At 39.7% G+C, this 17,365-nt stretch overlaps 2 protein-coding genes across 2 annotated transcripts in view; both read left to right on the plus strand.

Moving 5' to 3' along the window:
• Positions 1 to 17,365, plus strand: part of TRHDE (thyrotropin releasing hormone degrading enzyme) — a 404,783-nt gene that overhangs the window by 154,965 nt on the left and 232,453 nt on the right. The window lies entirely within an intron of this gene.
• LOC118902629 (FXYD domain-containing ion transport regulator 6-like) lies at positions 10,284 to 11,052 on the plus strand. The gene has a single exon (XM_036867191.1). It carries the CDS (start codon positions 10,295 to 10,297, stop codon positions 10,580 to 10,582), a length of 288 nt encoding a protein of 95 aa, XP_036723086.1. The 5' UTR covers positions 10,284 to 10,294; the 3' UTR covers positions 10,583 to 11,052.

Genomic DNA, 17,365 nt, shown 5'->3' on the forward strand with positions numbered 1-17,365 from the left:
AAAAAGACCCACAAAAACAAACCCAAAACAATTAAGAAAATGGTAATAGGAACATACATATCGATAATAAACTTGAATGTAAATGGATTAAATGCCCCAACCAAAAGACACAGACTGGCTGAAAGGATACAAAACAAGAGCCATATATATGCTTTCTACAAGAGACCCACTTCAGACCTAGGGACACACACAGACTGAAAGTGAAGGGATGGAAAAAGATATTCCATGCAAATGGAAATCAAAAGAAAGCTAGAGTAACAATACTTGTATCAGATAAAATAGACTTTAAAATAAAGACGGTTACGAGAGATAAGGAAGCACACTACATATTGATCAAGGGATCCATCCAAGAAGAAGATATAACAATTATAAATGCTTATGCACCCAACATAGGAGCACCTCAATACATAAGGCAAATGCTAACAACCATGAAGGGGGAAATCAACAGTAACACAATAATAGTAGGGGACTTTAACACCCCACTTACACCAATGGACAGATCATCCAAACAGAAAACAAATAAGGCAACACAAGCTTTAAATGACACAATAGACCAGATAGATTTAATTGATATTTATAGAACATTCCCCCCAAAAGTGGAAGAATACACTTTCTTCTCAAGCGCACATGGAACATTCTCCAGGATGGATCACATCTTGGGTCACGAATCAAGCCTCGGAAAATTTAAGAACATTGAAATCGTATCAAGTATCTTTTCTGACCACATCGCTATGAGATTGGAAATCAATTACAGGAAAAACATTGTAAAAACCACAAATACGTGGAGGCTAAACAGTGCGCTACTAAATAACCAAGAGATCACTGAAGAAATCAAAGAAGAAATTAAAAAATACCTAGAAACAAATGACAATGAAAACACAACCACCCAAAACCTATGGGAAGTGGCAAAAGCAGTCCTAAGAGGGAAGTTTATAGCAATTCAGTCTCACCTCAAGAAACAAGAAAAATCTCAAATAAACAATCTAACCCTATACCTAAGGCAACTAGAAAAAGAAGAACAAAGAAAACCCAAAGTCAGAAGAAGGAAAGAAATCATAAAGATCAGAGCAGAAATAAGTGAAATAGAAGTGAAGAAAACAATAGCAAAGATCAATAAAGCTAAAAGCTGGTTCTTTGGGAAGATAAACAAAACAGATAAACCCTTAGCCAGACTCATCAAGAAAAAAAGGGAGAGGATGCAAATCAATAAAATTAGAATGGACAACCACGAAGAAATGGACAAATTCTTGGAAAGGTACAATTTTCCAAGACTGAAGCAGGAAGAATTAGAAAATATAAACAGACCTATCACAAGTAATGAAATTGAAACTGTGGTTAAAAATCTTCCAACAAACAGAAGTCCAGGACCAGACGGCTTCACAGGCAAATTCTATGAAACATTTAGAGAAGAGCTAACACTGATCCTCTCAAACTCTTCCAAAAAAAATGCAGAGGGAGGAACACTCCCAAATTCATCCTACGAAGCCACAATCACCCTGATACCAAAAGCAGGAAAAGATATCCCCCCAAAAAGAAAATTATAGAGCAATATCACTGATGAACATAGATGCAAAAATCCTGAACAAAATACTAACAAACAGAATCCAACAACATATTAAAAGGATCATACACCATGATCAAGTGGTATTTATCCCAGGGGTGCAAGGATTCTTCAGTATATATAAATCAATCAATGTGATACCCCATATTAACAAATTGAAGAATAAAAGCCATATGATCATCTTGATAGATGCAGAACAAGCTTTTGACAAAATTCAACACCCATTTATGATAAAAACTCTCCAGAAAACGGGCATAGAGGGAACCTCCCTCAACATAATGAAGGCCATATATGGCAAACCCACAGCAAACATCATACTCAATGGTGAAAAACTGAAAGCATTTCCACAAAGATCAGGAATAAGACAAGGATGTCCACTCTCGCCACTCTTATTCAACATAGTCTTGGAAGTCCTAGCCATGGCAATCAGAGAAGAAAAAGAAATAAAAGGAATCCAAGCTGGAAAAGAAGAAGCAAAACTGTCACTGTTTGCAGATGATATGACACTATGCATAGAAAATCCTAAAGATGCCACCAGAAAACTACTAGAACTAATCAATGAATTTGGTAAGGTTGCAGGATACAAAATTAATCCACAGAAATCTCTGGCATTCCTATACACTAACAATGAAAGATCAGAAAGAGAAATTAAGGAAACAGTCCGTTTACCATTGCAAGAAAAAGAATAACATACCTAGGAATAAACCTACCTAGGGAGGCGAAAGACTTGTACTCAGAAAACTGTAAAACACTGATGAAAGGAATGAAAGATGACATAAACAGATGGAGAAATATACCATGTTCTTGGACTGGAAGAATCAATATTGTGAAAATGACTATACTACCCAAAGCAGTCTACAGATTCATTGCAATCCCTATCAAACTACCAATGGCATTTTTCACAGAATTAGAACAAAAAATTTTACAATTCATATGGAAACACAAAAGACCCCGAATAGCCAAAGCAATCTTGAGAAAGAAAAAAACGGAGCTGGAGGAATCAGGCTTCCCAACTTCAAGCTATACTACAAAGCTACAGTAATCAAGACAATATAGTACTGGCACAAAAACAGAAATATAGATCAATGGTACAGGATAGAAATCCCAGAGATAAACCCACACACATATAGTCACCTAATTTATGACAAAGGAGGCAAGAACATACAATGGAGAAAAGACAGCCTCTTCAATAAGTGGTGCTGGGAAAACTGGATAGCTACATGTAAAAGAATGAAATTAGAACACTACCTAACACCATACACAAAAATAAACTCAAAATGGATTAAAGACCTCAATGTAACACCGGACACTAGAAAACTCTTAGAGGAAAGCATAAGAAAAAGACTCTTTGACATAAATCACAGCAAGATCTTTTTTGATCCACCTCCTAGAGTAATGGAAATAAAAACAAAAATAAACAAATGGGACCTAATGAAACTTCAAAGCTTTTGCACAACAAAGGAAACCATAAACAAGACAAAAAGACAACCCTCAGAATGGGAGAAAATATTTGCAAATGAAACAACGGACAAAGGATTAATCTCCAAAATATACAAACACCTCATGGAGCTCAATATCAAAAAAACAAACAACCCAATCAAAAAACGGGCAGAAGACCTGAATAGACATTTCACCAAAGAAGACATACAGATGGTCAAGAGGCACATGAAAAGATGCTCAACATCACTAATTAGAGAAATGCAAATCAAAACTACAGTGAGGTATCACCTCACACCAGTCAGAATGGCCATTATCAAAAAATCTAGAAACAATAAATGCTGGAGAGGATGTGGTGAAAAAGGCACCCTCCTGCACTGTTGGTGGGAATGTAAATTGATACAGCCACTATGGAGAACAGTATGGAGGTTCCTTAAAAATCTAAAATAGAACTACCATATGACCCAGCAATCCCACTACCAGGCATATACCCTGAGAAAACCATAATTCAAAAAGAGACATGCACCACAATGTTCACTGCAGCACTATTTACAATAGCCAGGACATGGAAGCAACCTAAGTGTCCGTCGACAGATGAATGGATAAAGCAGATGTGGCACATATATACAATGGAATATTAGCCATAAAAAGAAACAAAATTGAGTTATTTGTAGTGAGGTGAATGGACCCAGAGTCTGTCATATAGTGAAGTAAGTCAGAAAGAGAAAAACAAATACCGTATGCTAACACATGTATATGCAATATAAAGGGAAAAAAATGGTCATGAAGAACCTAGGGGCAAGATGGGAATAAAGACAGAGACCTACTAGAGAATGGACTTGAGGGTATGGGGAGGGGGAAGGGTAAGCTGGGACGAAGTGAGAGAGTAGCATGGACATATATACACTCCCAAATGTAAAATAGATAGCTAGCGGGAAGCAGCAGCATAGCACAGGGCCATCAGCTTGGTGCTTTGTGACCACCTAGAGGGATGGGATAGGGAGGGTGGAAGGGAGGCTCAAGAGGGAGGGGATATGGGGATAGATGTATACATATGGCTGATTCACTTTGTTGTAGAACAAAAACTAACACAGTATTGTGAAGCAATTATACTCCAATAAAGATCTAGTAAAAAAAATTAAATCTTATTTGAACTCCAATATAGACAAAAAAAAAATGCAAGCAGAACTTGTTAATGGAGTGGGGGATTGGTGGGGTATCCTTCACTCACCCCTTTCTTCAAGAGTTGCAAACTGAAGTATTACATACTTACTGTTAATAGGAACATTTTACCAGTCTAGACTTGAGCTGTTTCCAAATTAATAGAAAAATTAAACTCCAAGTATTACCTGAAGACCAGTGTTAGAAAAATCTTCAGAGTGGCTGAGGAGAATCTCCTAAACATTAGATCATGAAATTGAGTTTTTAAGAGAAGAATATCTAATTCTTGTTAAGAAACCATTTTATCCAGCAAGTGGGTCAAGTTCTAATTTCTGGAATAATCCTATGTGGAACTTGATAACTGTTTGCTTATTTAATAATGATAATAATTATAAACCACACCTTTGCTGCTTAATAGAATAAAGGAAATAGGGATGATTTATTTATTGTATTATTCACATAGGAACATAAATGTCAAAGCTGTGAGTTACTAACAGTTTTGTTTTTAATCATGAAAACCACTATAATTCATGGCAAAAGCTAAAATTTGCAAGTAGGAAGTTCAAATTAAATCCAGTTTGTAATTGACAAGACATATCAACTGCAAAAATAGCTGCTTTTCAGTGGATTTTAGAGGACTCCTGCACAAGTTTAATTTTTAAAAAAATCTTTTTATTCTTTATTAAAGTGTAGTCATTCTTATGACTTTAAAAACAAACTACTTTTTTAAAAAAGAGTGAACTTTCAATGATATAGGATTGACACACTTCTAGGTTCTTTACTGCCTCTGTATCTCAGTTGTCTGTGGTCTATTTTAAAATGTAGATGAATAAGCTATCAAGGGAGAAAATGGAGTGCAATGATTTCAGTTTTAATTTCTCACTCAACCACTAACTCACTCTTAAATCTTGGGCAAAAATCTCTCTGGACCTCAGTTTTTTAATCTAATAAATGGGAATCTTACTGTTTGTCATTTTCATTTTTTGTTAGCATATTGACAGATGAATATCAAGCCTTTTGAGTCAGAAAGTGACTTATTTGGTGACTATAGATGAGAGACCTATGGAAGTATGTTAAATTCTTCTGTTCAATTAAGCAGATATGTCTTCCTCTGTATTAGTAAAATGAGTCATTTTAAATAGTGAAAATTGACTTATAGGACACTGTAGCAGAAAGTATTTTGCAAGGTGTTCAAGTTTACTGGTATTAAAGTAATTTCCTGGTTTTTGAGAGTTTTTCCATGGCAATGTAGAAAACTAGTTATTGGTATTAATTGCTTCTGGTATGAGTAATTCTTTTTTTTCCAAAGGAGAAATACATGTTAGACTACACATATATTTATTTAATATGGAGGTGTAAGCAAAATCAGATTTCACATATTGACAAATAAAAACTCTCAGGATGAATGTGTTTGTTATACACTTCAGCAGCTATGCACCTCAAGAGCTTCCATTTAACAAGTATTGCATATTCTCAAACCTTGGGGGAGTGAGGATTTGGCAGAGATACTGGCAAAGATGTCTTTCAAGTTATTACTTTATATTTCTAAGTAACTTAAAAGTAAATCACAGCCCTTGCTTATAGTGACGATTTTAAGTAAACCATATCAGGACCGGATTATAGATTACATATATTTTGTTAGATCACGTGTTTGATTTCACTGTATATTGTATGCTATTCAAATTTGAGGGAATAAAAAAGTCTTAGTTAAGGAAGCTATGATTACTGAAACATTTTGCATGTTGAGTAATGTTCTCTTGAGTCTTACCTACAGCATTTTATGTCTTTATTTGAAGAAAGTAATTTTCAATTAGGGAAGGAGAACATTAATGGACTAAAATAATTTCTATCTTGAATTATTATATTTTGTATACAGTTAAGATAATCTGCTGAGAATATTTAGGCGATTTTTTTAATATAAATTTATTTATTTATTTTTGGCTGTGTTGGGTCTTTGTTGCTGCATGCGGGCTTTCTCTAGTTGCAGCGAGGGGAGTCACTCTTCGCTGCGGTGCGCGGGCCTCTCATTGCAGTGACTTCTCTCATTGAGGAGCACGGGCTCTAGGCACGCGGGCCTCAGCAGCCGTGGCTCATGAGCTCCAGAGTGCATGCTCAGTAGTGGTGGCGTACAGGGCTTAGTTGCTCCGCAGCATGTGGGATCTTCCCAGACCAGGGATCGAACCCGTGTCCCCTGCATTGGCAGGCGGATTCCCATCCAGTGCGCCACCAGGGAAGTCCCAGGCGATTTTTAAAGATAAAATATTTTGGGAAGTTTCTACTCAGTCACTTTTTTCTTTTTTTGTATGCATACCACTATTTTCAGCTTCACTTTGTTATAAATGACATATATACTAGGGAAAAAATTAACATTCAGAGAATACATCGTAGCCTTTTTAGTTTTTATTTTTAAGTGATATTATTTTTTAAGTGATTTTCGGCTTTTGGGGCGGTTGTCTTTTTTTAAGGCAGACCTCCATGACAGTTATAATTTTTCCAATGTATCATTAGGAAATTAATACATACCTAATACTAAGGATAGCAAAAGTGATAGCTGACATTCACTGAGGTCTTACTATATATGAGGCATTTATTAAGCATTTTACATCTATTTTCTCACTGAATTCTGATCTCCTTGTGTGGTTAGTATTACCATTATTGTTGCCAAAATTCGGCCTCTGTGTACCGGGGCCGGATTAAATCTCGGAGACAAGAGTTTTGGGTGAAGTAGAGAGAAATAGTTTTATTGCTTTGCCAGGCAAAGTGGGCCACATGGGGCTAATGCCCTCAAGACTGTGTGCCCGCCCTGGAGGGGGTAGTGAGGAGTCTTACAGTGTTCAAAGAGCAGGGCGTGATCGGCTCGTGGACGTTCTTCTGATTGATCGGTGGTGAGGTAATGGAGAGTCAGCATCAACAATCTTCTGGTTCCAAGCGGTTTGGGGGGTCTACGTGCTTGTGGGCAGCATACAGTTAACTTCTTCCACCTGCTGGGGGGTTCAGTATCTGCAAAATAGCTCAAAGGATATGGCTCAGAAAATTATCTATAGTCCTTGAGGAAGAACTAAATGTCCTTGACTTTGTTTAATGGCCAAAGTATTATTATTTTGTCTTGCTTGACTGTTTTCCTTCCTTTCTGCATTTTCTCACTTCTCTGATTAAATTTATTCTTTGACTAAAGTTTTTCTACAGACGAAAAGCAGGTGGAGGACATGGGTGGAGGTCTATTCTGGGATGGCCTCGTAGAGTTCTCCTCGATTACATTATCCTTATTTTACAGAAGGGAAAACTGAGCCTTGAAAAGGTTTAGTGGCTAGAGTCACTGTGGTACTGTGATTTATAATAAGAAATATATATTTGGTCCTTGTTCCTTTCTGACACAAAGCTCCTAAAACCCTTAGGATTCCCTAAGTGTTGAGAGCCGTAAAGTGTCTTTTGTTATGTTAATAAGGTGACTTCTAGCTGACACCTAGGGATGGGGGCTGGTTGCCAGACAACCAACCCAGTGATTAGAGGGTTGAACTTTCAGTCCTACCCGTTGACCTTTGAGGGGAAGGGAGGAAGGGGGAGGGGAGAGGACCTGGAGGTTGAATCAATTACCAGTGGTCAGTAATTTAATCAATCATGCCTATGTAATGAAGCCTCCATAAAACCCAACGAGGACATGGTTTGGAGACATCTGGATTGGTGAACAGTGGAGATTGGGGAGAGTGGCTCACGTGCAGAGGGGATGGAAGCTCTGTGCACTTTCCCCATGCCTTACCCTGTGCATCTCTTCCATGTGGCTGTTCCCGAGTTATATCCTTTTAAAATAAACCCACGATCTAGTAAGTAAAATGTTTCTCTGAGTACTGTGAGCTGCTGTAGCAAATGAATCAAACTTGAGGAGGGTGTCCTTGGAACCTAGCCAGCTGGTCAGAGGTAGAGGTAACAACCCTCATTTAGGATTGACACCTCTGAAGTGGGGTGGGGGCTGTGCGGGGCGGGGGGCAGTCTTGTAAGTCTGAACCCTTAACCTGGAGAATCTGGTGCTATCTCTGGGTATATAGTGTCAGAATTAAGTTGAATTGTAGGACACTCAGCTGGTGTCCTAGAGCAGGGGTCCCCAACACCTGGGCCACGGGCCTTTACTGTTAGGAACTGGGCCGCATAGCAGGACATGCGTGGCGGGCGGGCGAGTGAGCGAAGCTTCATCTGCCGCTCCCCATCACTCCCCATCGCTAGCATTACTGCCTGAACCATCTCCCCCGCTTCCCCCGATCCGTGGAAAAATTGTCTTCCACAAAACCAGTCCCTGGTACCAAAAAGTTTGGGGACCTCCGTACTAGAGAACTCCTACTTGGTGTAGGAACCTTCTCCGCCATCACTGGAATTGGTACCAAAACCTGTTTAGTCACATTCACAGCAAGTGGAAAAGTAAGGATTTGCCCCCAAGCAGTGTGCTCTAGAGACTGCAGCTGACCATTACACATAGAAATTGAGGTTTTCCTTTAAACTGGCAAATGGCAGTTTAAATATAAGAAAAGTTTAAGATCACGTTCACATTAACAACAGATTTTATAAAAGCAGTAGGAATATCATTAATAAGGAATCTTTGAATCTGTATTTGGTGTCATTTAATAATCTACTTGAATCATTTTATGTATTATCTTAAAATAAACTTGACAAGTGCTCTTAAAGTTCAGTTGAAAGAATAGAAATAGATGAGCAAGAATGGACCACAAACATTTGGAAAGAGAATAGTAATGGGTGGGGCTGAGGAGTGCTTTCCTTTCTAGACCTGGATGAAAAGCTGCTAAGTGGAATTGTTGGCCTGAGATAAGTAACACATTTTTTTCTTTGTTTCAGTATTTTGGTTAAGATGGTTACATTGACTTATTTTCTTGACTGAATTCTATTATACTTATCTTTTAATGAGATTTCCTTATTGCTTCCCAAATAAATCTGTATTAGTTTGCTAGGGCTACAGTAACATTACCACAAACTGGGTGGCTTAAGCAAAAGAAATTTTCTTGTCTCACAGCTCTGGAGGCTAGAAGTTCCAGATCAAGGTGTAGGCAGGTTTGGTTCCTTCTGAGGGTTGTGAGGGCGAATCTGTTTCGTGCCGCTCTCCTAGCCTCTGGTGGTTTGCTGGCAATTCATGGTGTTCGTTGGCTTGTTAGGAACATCACCCTGATCACTGCCTTTGTCCTCACATGACATTCTCCGCATTTGCATGTCTTCCTTCTGCATGGGTCTGTCTCTGTGTACAGATTTCCTCCTTTTTAAGGATATCAGTCATATTGAACTAGGGCTCCCCTAATAGCTTCATCTTGAGTTGATCATCTGCAAAGAACTTATTTCCAAATACGGTCACATTCACAAGTACTAGGGGTTAGGATTTCAACATTTTTTTTAGGGGACGCAATTCATCCCGTAACACTATCCCATTCTAGTTTTGACGATGCTACATTTCCTATGAAGGATCCCCACTGACATATTCAGCAGGACACACTTTCATCCTTCACCTCCTAAGGTAAAAGGTGATTAGTACACTTGGGGAGACTGCCTGATTCAGTGGCAGGGTGGAGGTTCAAGGTGCCTACAGTCTGCCTTGGAGCTGAGAAACAGTTGTAAGCTGATGATTGCTTTTTCACTAATCTCCCTCTGCTTCATCCAACCTCATTATTTTGCCAGTTTTTACCTTCTCATTTGGTAGTTCTGGTATAAGATCATATACTCAGTTTACTTAAGTCCAGAAAAAGCTGGTGCCTACGATGGGAGAACAGAAGTAAGTAATATGTAATCACCCCAGACACCACCCCCCCCCCACATACCATCTTCTCTCAGGAACCTGAAAATCTAGTGATATAGGCAAAGAAACACATGATACAGAATGTGGCAAATACTAAGATAAAAGTTTGTTTAGATAGTTGCGAGAGCAGAGAAAAGAGAGGCACTTCCTTGAAGACACGAAGAGATGATGATTGAGCTGAGTCTTGAAGAATGAAGGGGAAGTCAAGAATAGGAAGGACGACCTCACACCATGTGGAGAGAGCTCAGAGTCGGGGTGGGAATCCGATTGGGGCCCTTGCCAGGCTGAGGGTTAGAGTGGGGGGTCTCCTACCCAGAGTCATTTTCCTCCCTCCGTCCCCAGACGCCATGGAGGTGGCGCTGCTCTTCCTGTGCGGCCTGCTGGCCCCGGCGGTCCTGGCCAATGCAGCTGAGCAGGAGAAAGAAAAGGACCCTTTTCACTGTGACTACCGGACACTGAGGATCGGGGGATTGGTGTTTGCTGTGGTCCTCTTCTCGGTGGGGATCCTGCTTATCCTAAGTCGCAGATGCAAGTGCAGTTTTAACCAGAAGCCGCGGGCTCCAGGGGACGAGGAGGCCCAGGTGGAGAACCTCATCACTGCAAATGCAACGGAGCCCCAGAAAGCAGAGAACTGAAGTGCAGCCCTCAGGCACAAAGAACCTGAAGGCAGCTGCTTGAACCTTTAGATGCAAATGCTGATGCTTAAGAAAACCGGCCACTTCAGCCACAGATCTTTCCCCAGGAGAAGCCAAGAACTTGTGTGTCCCCCGCCCTCTCCCCAACCCCTAGACACCTGTCCTCAACTTAATGATGCAACCCCTGCCTCCCTGCAGCCTGTGGTCTCGTCCACCTCCTGTGACGTGTGTGTGTGTGTGTGTGTGTGTGTGTGTGTGTATGTGTGTGTGTGTCTGATGACTGTGGTCTTCATGGCTGCTTGTTCGTGGATGACACTGTATTTTAGTGAACCTGGCCCCACTTTCCTGGGCAGGAGCTCAGCCATGTGGCTGTCAGCTCGTCTCTGCTCTCCATGGCCCCATCACCTTCCATTCCTGGGAGTCTGCTTTGTCCCTAAGAGACCAGTTCCTTCTCTTGATTTAGGGGTGGATGGAGGAGTTGGGCACGGGCGGGAGTCTCCGATTGGCTTGGGACTTGGGAAGGTTTACATCACCTTTGTGATCCTTCTGCATGGCCCGTCTTCACTCCTTTTATAAGAACCTTGCTTCCATATTTGTCCCTGGATCAAGTCTGTTCTGAGGTCCCTTGGCAGTGAGAGGTTCCCAGCAAGGAGCTGATGAGCCCGCTTTTCCCTCGGGCAGCTACACCCCTTCCCTGGTGCCCATCTGCCCCACCTCACTCCGCCCCTGGGGAACGTGCCCCTTGCATATCTTCTCAGCAATAACCCCCGTGGGCTCTGGAACCCTACCCCCTTCTCTAGCCTTCCCTGCTCCCAAGACGCCCATCTCTAGCCCAGCTCGTCTGGACTCAGACTCCTGTTCCTGACCTGGGGCTCTGGCAGGTGATGGCTGAAGGGGTGCATTCAGCTGGGGCCAGTGCTCTGGGGAGGGGCAGCTGGGAGAGCAGGGGTCCTTTGCTTCTCTGTCCGCATCCCATTGGCCAGGCAGCAGCGGGGGCTCCTGAACCCTCTGCTCGCCTGTCACTGGCCAGAACGGCAAGTGCGGCGGCTGTGCTGCGGGTTAGGGACCCGGCAGGACTCTGCGCAGCCCTGCTGGGGGGGGGGGGGGGAACAGCACGAGGTCGAAGCTGGTGAAGAGAGTGGAAAATCAGACCCTGCCCCTCCCGCTCATCGTGTTCTCGTGGAAACTAACCAAACCGTGCCGCTGTGACCAGGACTGCTGTTCTCTGTGTCGTGATGTCTCCTCAACAACGATGAAAGGAATAAAAATACCACTTGCTTCCTAAAAAAAAAAAAAAAGAATAGGAAGGACATTCAGGTAGACAAAATAATAAAAGCAGACTGAATTATCCTGTTCTCAGCCTTCTTTTCATTCAGTGCACCTTTGCATTATTTGCTGTGTAGCAAGTTCTAAGTGCTTGACATATATGATTTTATTTCGTTCTCATAGCAACCTGGTGAGACAAATCCTAATAGTTTCCAATGAGGAAACTGAGAGATTAAAAACTTGCCCAGGGTCATTGGAGTTCAATCCCAAGTTGGAACCTAAATATTCATACTTGCCTTAAAGGAAAGATGGATTTTAAAATAAGGTCCCAGAGCGGATTCCCAGGCGCCTGGATTGGACACAGGAGTAGGATAGACCGTATCCAAAGATGGCAGAGTTTCAAGCTGAAGGGTAATCTAGATTCTGGAATGAAGCCAACATTGAAATTCAGCTAGGAAGTCCAAGTTGGACTTGCGTTTTCAGAAGATAGTCAGAAAAGTAGAACCCAATAGGACAGAAACCAGAGTTACCAGAACAGATCATGGGGGCTTGGAGTGGAGTGAAGGAGGTAGGTCCTAGTTGAAGTTGGTTTGAGCAGGCATTTCTGATTTTGACTATGGATAGAAAGGAAAATATTAAGGAGATGAAGTTGACTCATACTTGATTTCTGTGCTATTTATAGCTAAGCAGGATGCACACAAACATATGTGTGTGTATGTGTGTGTGTTTCTATAGTATCTGTACTCAGTGTGTTGTACTATCTATGTGCCAGACTACCTGGGTTAAGTCTTAGCTCTGCCATTTCCTAGATAGGTGACCATGGGCAACTTAGTTATTCTGTCAGTGCTTCTGTTTTCTTGTCTGTAAAATAAGGATAACAATAGCATCTACATGTAAAACACATAGATCAGTGCCTAGTATACAGTAACTTCTCAATTAACAGTAGATGATAAATTCTTCAAGGAGTTTGTAATGAGGGAGACAGATCTAAGTAAAGATATTTAGAGTAGAATCTTAATGGTCATTTGTTGAGTGCCCCCTATGTTTAAGCCACGTGCTAGGAACATTTAGGAGTTATCCCGTTTCATCCTTAAGATATCACTAGTTCTTTTTTACAGAAGACAATACTGAGACAAAGAGAACAATATATGAGTATAGATGGTAGAACACTATCCCAGGACACTGTAATGACTCTATCTGGTGGTAGGTATGGGGGAAGGTCATGGAACACCTCATGGAGGTGTTAATTTTTTATCTACTGACTTGAAAGTACTGTATATAACTTGTCTGTTTTTGTTCATTCAAAATGATCTCTATGTAGATCAGAACTCTAGTTGCTATTGTTTGAGATGTCTCTACTCTCTTCAGTGGTCCTCTTTCATGATTTGATTTGGTTCTCTAGTTGTACATTGGTATATCGTATCTCTAATACTCAGTTAATTCCTAATTATACTTTTCCCCAAAGTCATCTCCTATCTTAAGCCTAGCTCGCTGAAGTCTACTGTTATTTTTCTTTTTCTCTACCGCATCTGTTCTCCGTGTGTGCTTGGACCACAGAAGGGAAAATAAAAAACAAACAAAAGAAACAAAACACTCACTTGGCTAATTCACAGAGGTTTTATGCAGATTCATTCAAAGCCTCACACAAAGTCCTTTGTGATGTTTCTAAAAGGGTGAATGCGCTTGGTCAGTGTAAAGGAAAACATAACATTTCATGAGGATTATATTTGCAAGCAAGTTGGCAGTCTGGCAGATATGGTGCAGTTACTGAGGGCAACATTTTGGGGTATAAACATCAAATAGATGGTAAGTGTCCTTGTCTTTAATTCATATCACTATTACCTTTGCAGGAACCTTTGCTTTGTAAGACTTGCCAACTGCAACAGCTCTTTTTTTGTCTCATTAACCCCTCTCAATATTCAAACATTACTTTGCTTACTGGCCCATAGCACTTTCACTTCTCTCCTGCTTAAAAAAAAAAAAAAAGAAAGAAGCTTAAGTAAGTTACTTGGCTGTTTCACTAGAAAGCTTTCAGGGATGCGGGACTCTGAAGGCTTCTGTATAAAATAATGTGTAATATTATTTCAAATACTGTGTTTACAGAGCTCATACTGCTAAGGATTAAAGGAATGTGCTGTGACAAATCTGATTCTGAGTAGGATTGCCTTCCCTAAAATAGATCAGTCGAATTCAAGTAGAACTTTTGATTTATGAGAATTAGGGCTTCCCAGGGCATTGTATAGTGCTCTATATAATGACAACAGATTGTTGTTTCCACTGAGACTCCCAGTGGAATCCAGCAAAGATCTCTCCGTTTGCAATATCATTGCTTCTGAGCAGGGACCAGGATATTCAGGCTTCTTCTCATGTGAGAGGCACACAGCTTTTGGAGGAAATAGAATTTTTTCTGGTAGGTGTTGGTTGCCCTAATGAGAAATGAGTGGAGGTGTACCTGGATGTTTTTGGTGAGGGTGAATTTTTCTCCTCCTGAAGGAAACTTTAACATAACTACTTCTCCCAAGTATTATTGAAATAGATTTTGCTATTTTAGAGAGTTCTAAAGTTCTCCCTCCTACTTCTTTGTGAGATGCATATATATTGCTTTCATTTTTTTCTACCAGAATTTGGATTTTTTCCATCAATTAACAATTTTGAAATTCTAAAAATCCATTCAGTTGACTATATCATGTAGTTTTACTTGTCTTAAAAAATTATTAAAGAAATGGTGCAAATAGGTATGAGACTTTTCACTATAAGCATCACACAGATAGATCATGGCTAAATGTGGGGTTAATAATTTTAAAAATTTTTGATAATTTGTTTTTGATTATAAAACAATGATATCAAAGTGTACAGAATGTCCCATTTTTGATTGAGGTGTCATTAAAATCATATATAGAAGGATGCCAGGTAGGAGTAAGATGGTTCATTTTTCGTGCAGAGAATGAATGATAAGCTGCTCCATGACACTTGGATCCCTCATCAAGGCCTTAAAGAGTCGGGAAAGATTGGGGGAATGAATTGCCAAAGATATTTCTTTTAGAGAGCTATTGTGCTGTCGTGAGTCACCATTCCACTGACTTTAGGAGAAGGATGGTCTGTTCCCTCCCTCTCAAAGCTGGTTTGGGAAGACTTAAGTGAGGCGACCAGAACTCTAAATGTGTCTTCTACAGTTGGAAACCATAGAGGACTTATGTTTTCTTACATGTGAGAAAAACTAAAGCAGATCTAAGACTGAGGTCTGCCTCCTGCCTGAGAAATCTGGAGATGATAAAAGTTGACACATTGCTTTTTGACAAAGAGTGCTGATGTGTTTTGATTGACTTGTACTTGCAGAGTTTGTCAGGGCACATTTCCCATAGACTGAATATGGGCTACACAGGAGAAAAATGGCATGGAATCACCTGAGGATTTATCCAAAGGTTATCGTCAGAGAAAAGAGTCTGGAAATGTACCATTAATAGCCAGGGCTTAAGGAAACCATCTCAAATGACCATCAGGAATAGAATCACATGTGCCCTGCAGGAATCATCCTCTAAGTCCACAAAGTACCTCATCAAAAGTCAGCTTTCATTATTTGCCAGGTTCAGAGAGCACAAAGCCACTCATCCAAGTAAGTACATTTTTGTTCCCTTAACTCATGTACCTCAATCCCTTGACTCAACCTCTTGTTTGCCACACACAACTTTAATCCTGGAGACAGGCTAATTAGCAGCTAGTGAAAGGGGAAGACATTGCATATAGGGAAGTACAATAGAGTAGAATAGCAAAGGGATCAAATGGGAGAGAAATTGAGTAGAGAGTGTGGAGTAGAATAGCAAAGAGATCCCTTTCAATACAGCAGACTCCAGACCAAAGCAGGCTAAAGTTAATGAGGGTGGGTGGGCGGAAGTGAAACAATTTAATGCTAATTGAGGTTTAAAACTTATTGTTGTCCAGGGCTGGATATCCAAAACATGAGACCTATTGCGATTTTTATCTAGGACGAGGAATATTCATTCCACTAAATAAAGTATAAAATGAAGGTGGGAGACAAATATTATTTGTGTTTTGTTTGCAATGAATATGTTTCTGTTACAAAAACATCAATGAAATATTAAATAATGTTAAATAAAGATACATCTTGGAATTTCCCTGTTTGGAAACATGATGAGATAGATTATTTGGACCAACCTTTGCGGTGGAATAATAACAACTAAAAATGCTCCATAAAATAGAAAAAAAAATTTTTTAAGCACCAAAGATCTAAAAAGACAGTAAAGATCAACCAAATTAAAATGTAAATAAAAGCTGGAACCAGAAGGTTAAGAGGATCATTGAATCCCCCACTTTTCTCTGAGGAAGTTTGCCAAATGAGTTAAATTCAAGTGCAAATAGGATAACGTGGACAGGAAACAAACCTGGGACCCACTTTAGGTGGAGAGTCTAAAAGATAGCACTCCTCTTGTAGAGTTGGGAACCCCAAGGAATGTGGGAGGAGTAAAGGTAAACTGGCCTCATTCTTCCAGTGCAGATCTGTAAGGAAGATCATCTTGATGCTCTCCAAAGCAGAAGTGGAAACTCTCAGAGAGGTTATAACCACAATCTGGTTCTCATGTGTATTTGAAACCCAAATTTACATATGTTGATGGCTCCCCAAAATCTGAATTCTGTTTAATTGCTTCTGAACTGGGGGTATCCTTAAGGACCTGATAGAAGGAAATTAAAAGCTTTTCTGCATAAAGTTACCTTCATGTTAGCCTCAAAGAGTATCTATAAATATTTTTCTAAGGAAAATTACTCAGTAACACTTACTAGCAATCACAGAAGGAAATAGGGTATCAATAGCAAGAACCAACTAACAAAACATAAAACAAAAACAAATGTGCAAATACTATAGTTATTGTAATTATAGTTACAAGTTATAAAATAGTCATGCTAACAATGTTCAAAGAAATAAAAATGTCTCTGAAGTTAGAGCATTCTAAACATACCCTAGCATATTTGAAAAGGAAAAAAATATATGTTTTAGAAATGAGAAATCCAATAATTGAAATTAAAAACTCAATGAATCCATCAGAATAATTATCCAGAAAATCAGTCAGAATAACTTTCCAGAATTTAGCTTGAAGAGGCAAAGAAAAGAAAAATGTATATATGAAATATTTATATGAAAGAAACATTAAAATTCATGGAGGAGAGAAAAAGAAAGTCTAGTATATGAGGTATAATACATGTCTAATTGGAGTTCTAGAAGAAACGGAGGGGAAGTATGGGGAAGAGAAAATATTTGAGGAGATATTGGCTGCAAATTTTTCAGAACAGAACAATACAGTCTGTGGACTCAAAATGCCCAACAAATCCCAAGCATGATAAGTAGAAAGGAATACACACCTGAATATATCATATTCAATGCACCAAATACAAGTTTAGATCTTAAAAGCAGCCAGAGATTTAAAAAAAAAAAAAAAAGATTGTCTTCAAATTGGTAACAGACTGACAGCTAATTTCTTAATAGTAGCAATGAAGTCAGAAGAA

The sequence above is a fragment of the Balaenoptera musculus genome, chromosome 10, assembly GCF_009873245.2.
Source record: "Balaenoptera musculus isolate JJ_BM4_2016_0621 chromosome 10, mBalMus1.pri.v3, whole genome shotgun sequence".
NCBI classification, from domain to species: Eukaryota; Metazoa; Chordata; class Mammalia; order Artiodactyla; family Balaenopteridae; genus Balaenoptera; species Balaenoptera musculus.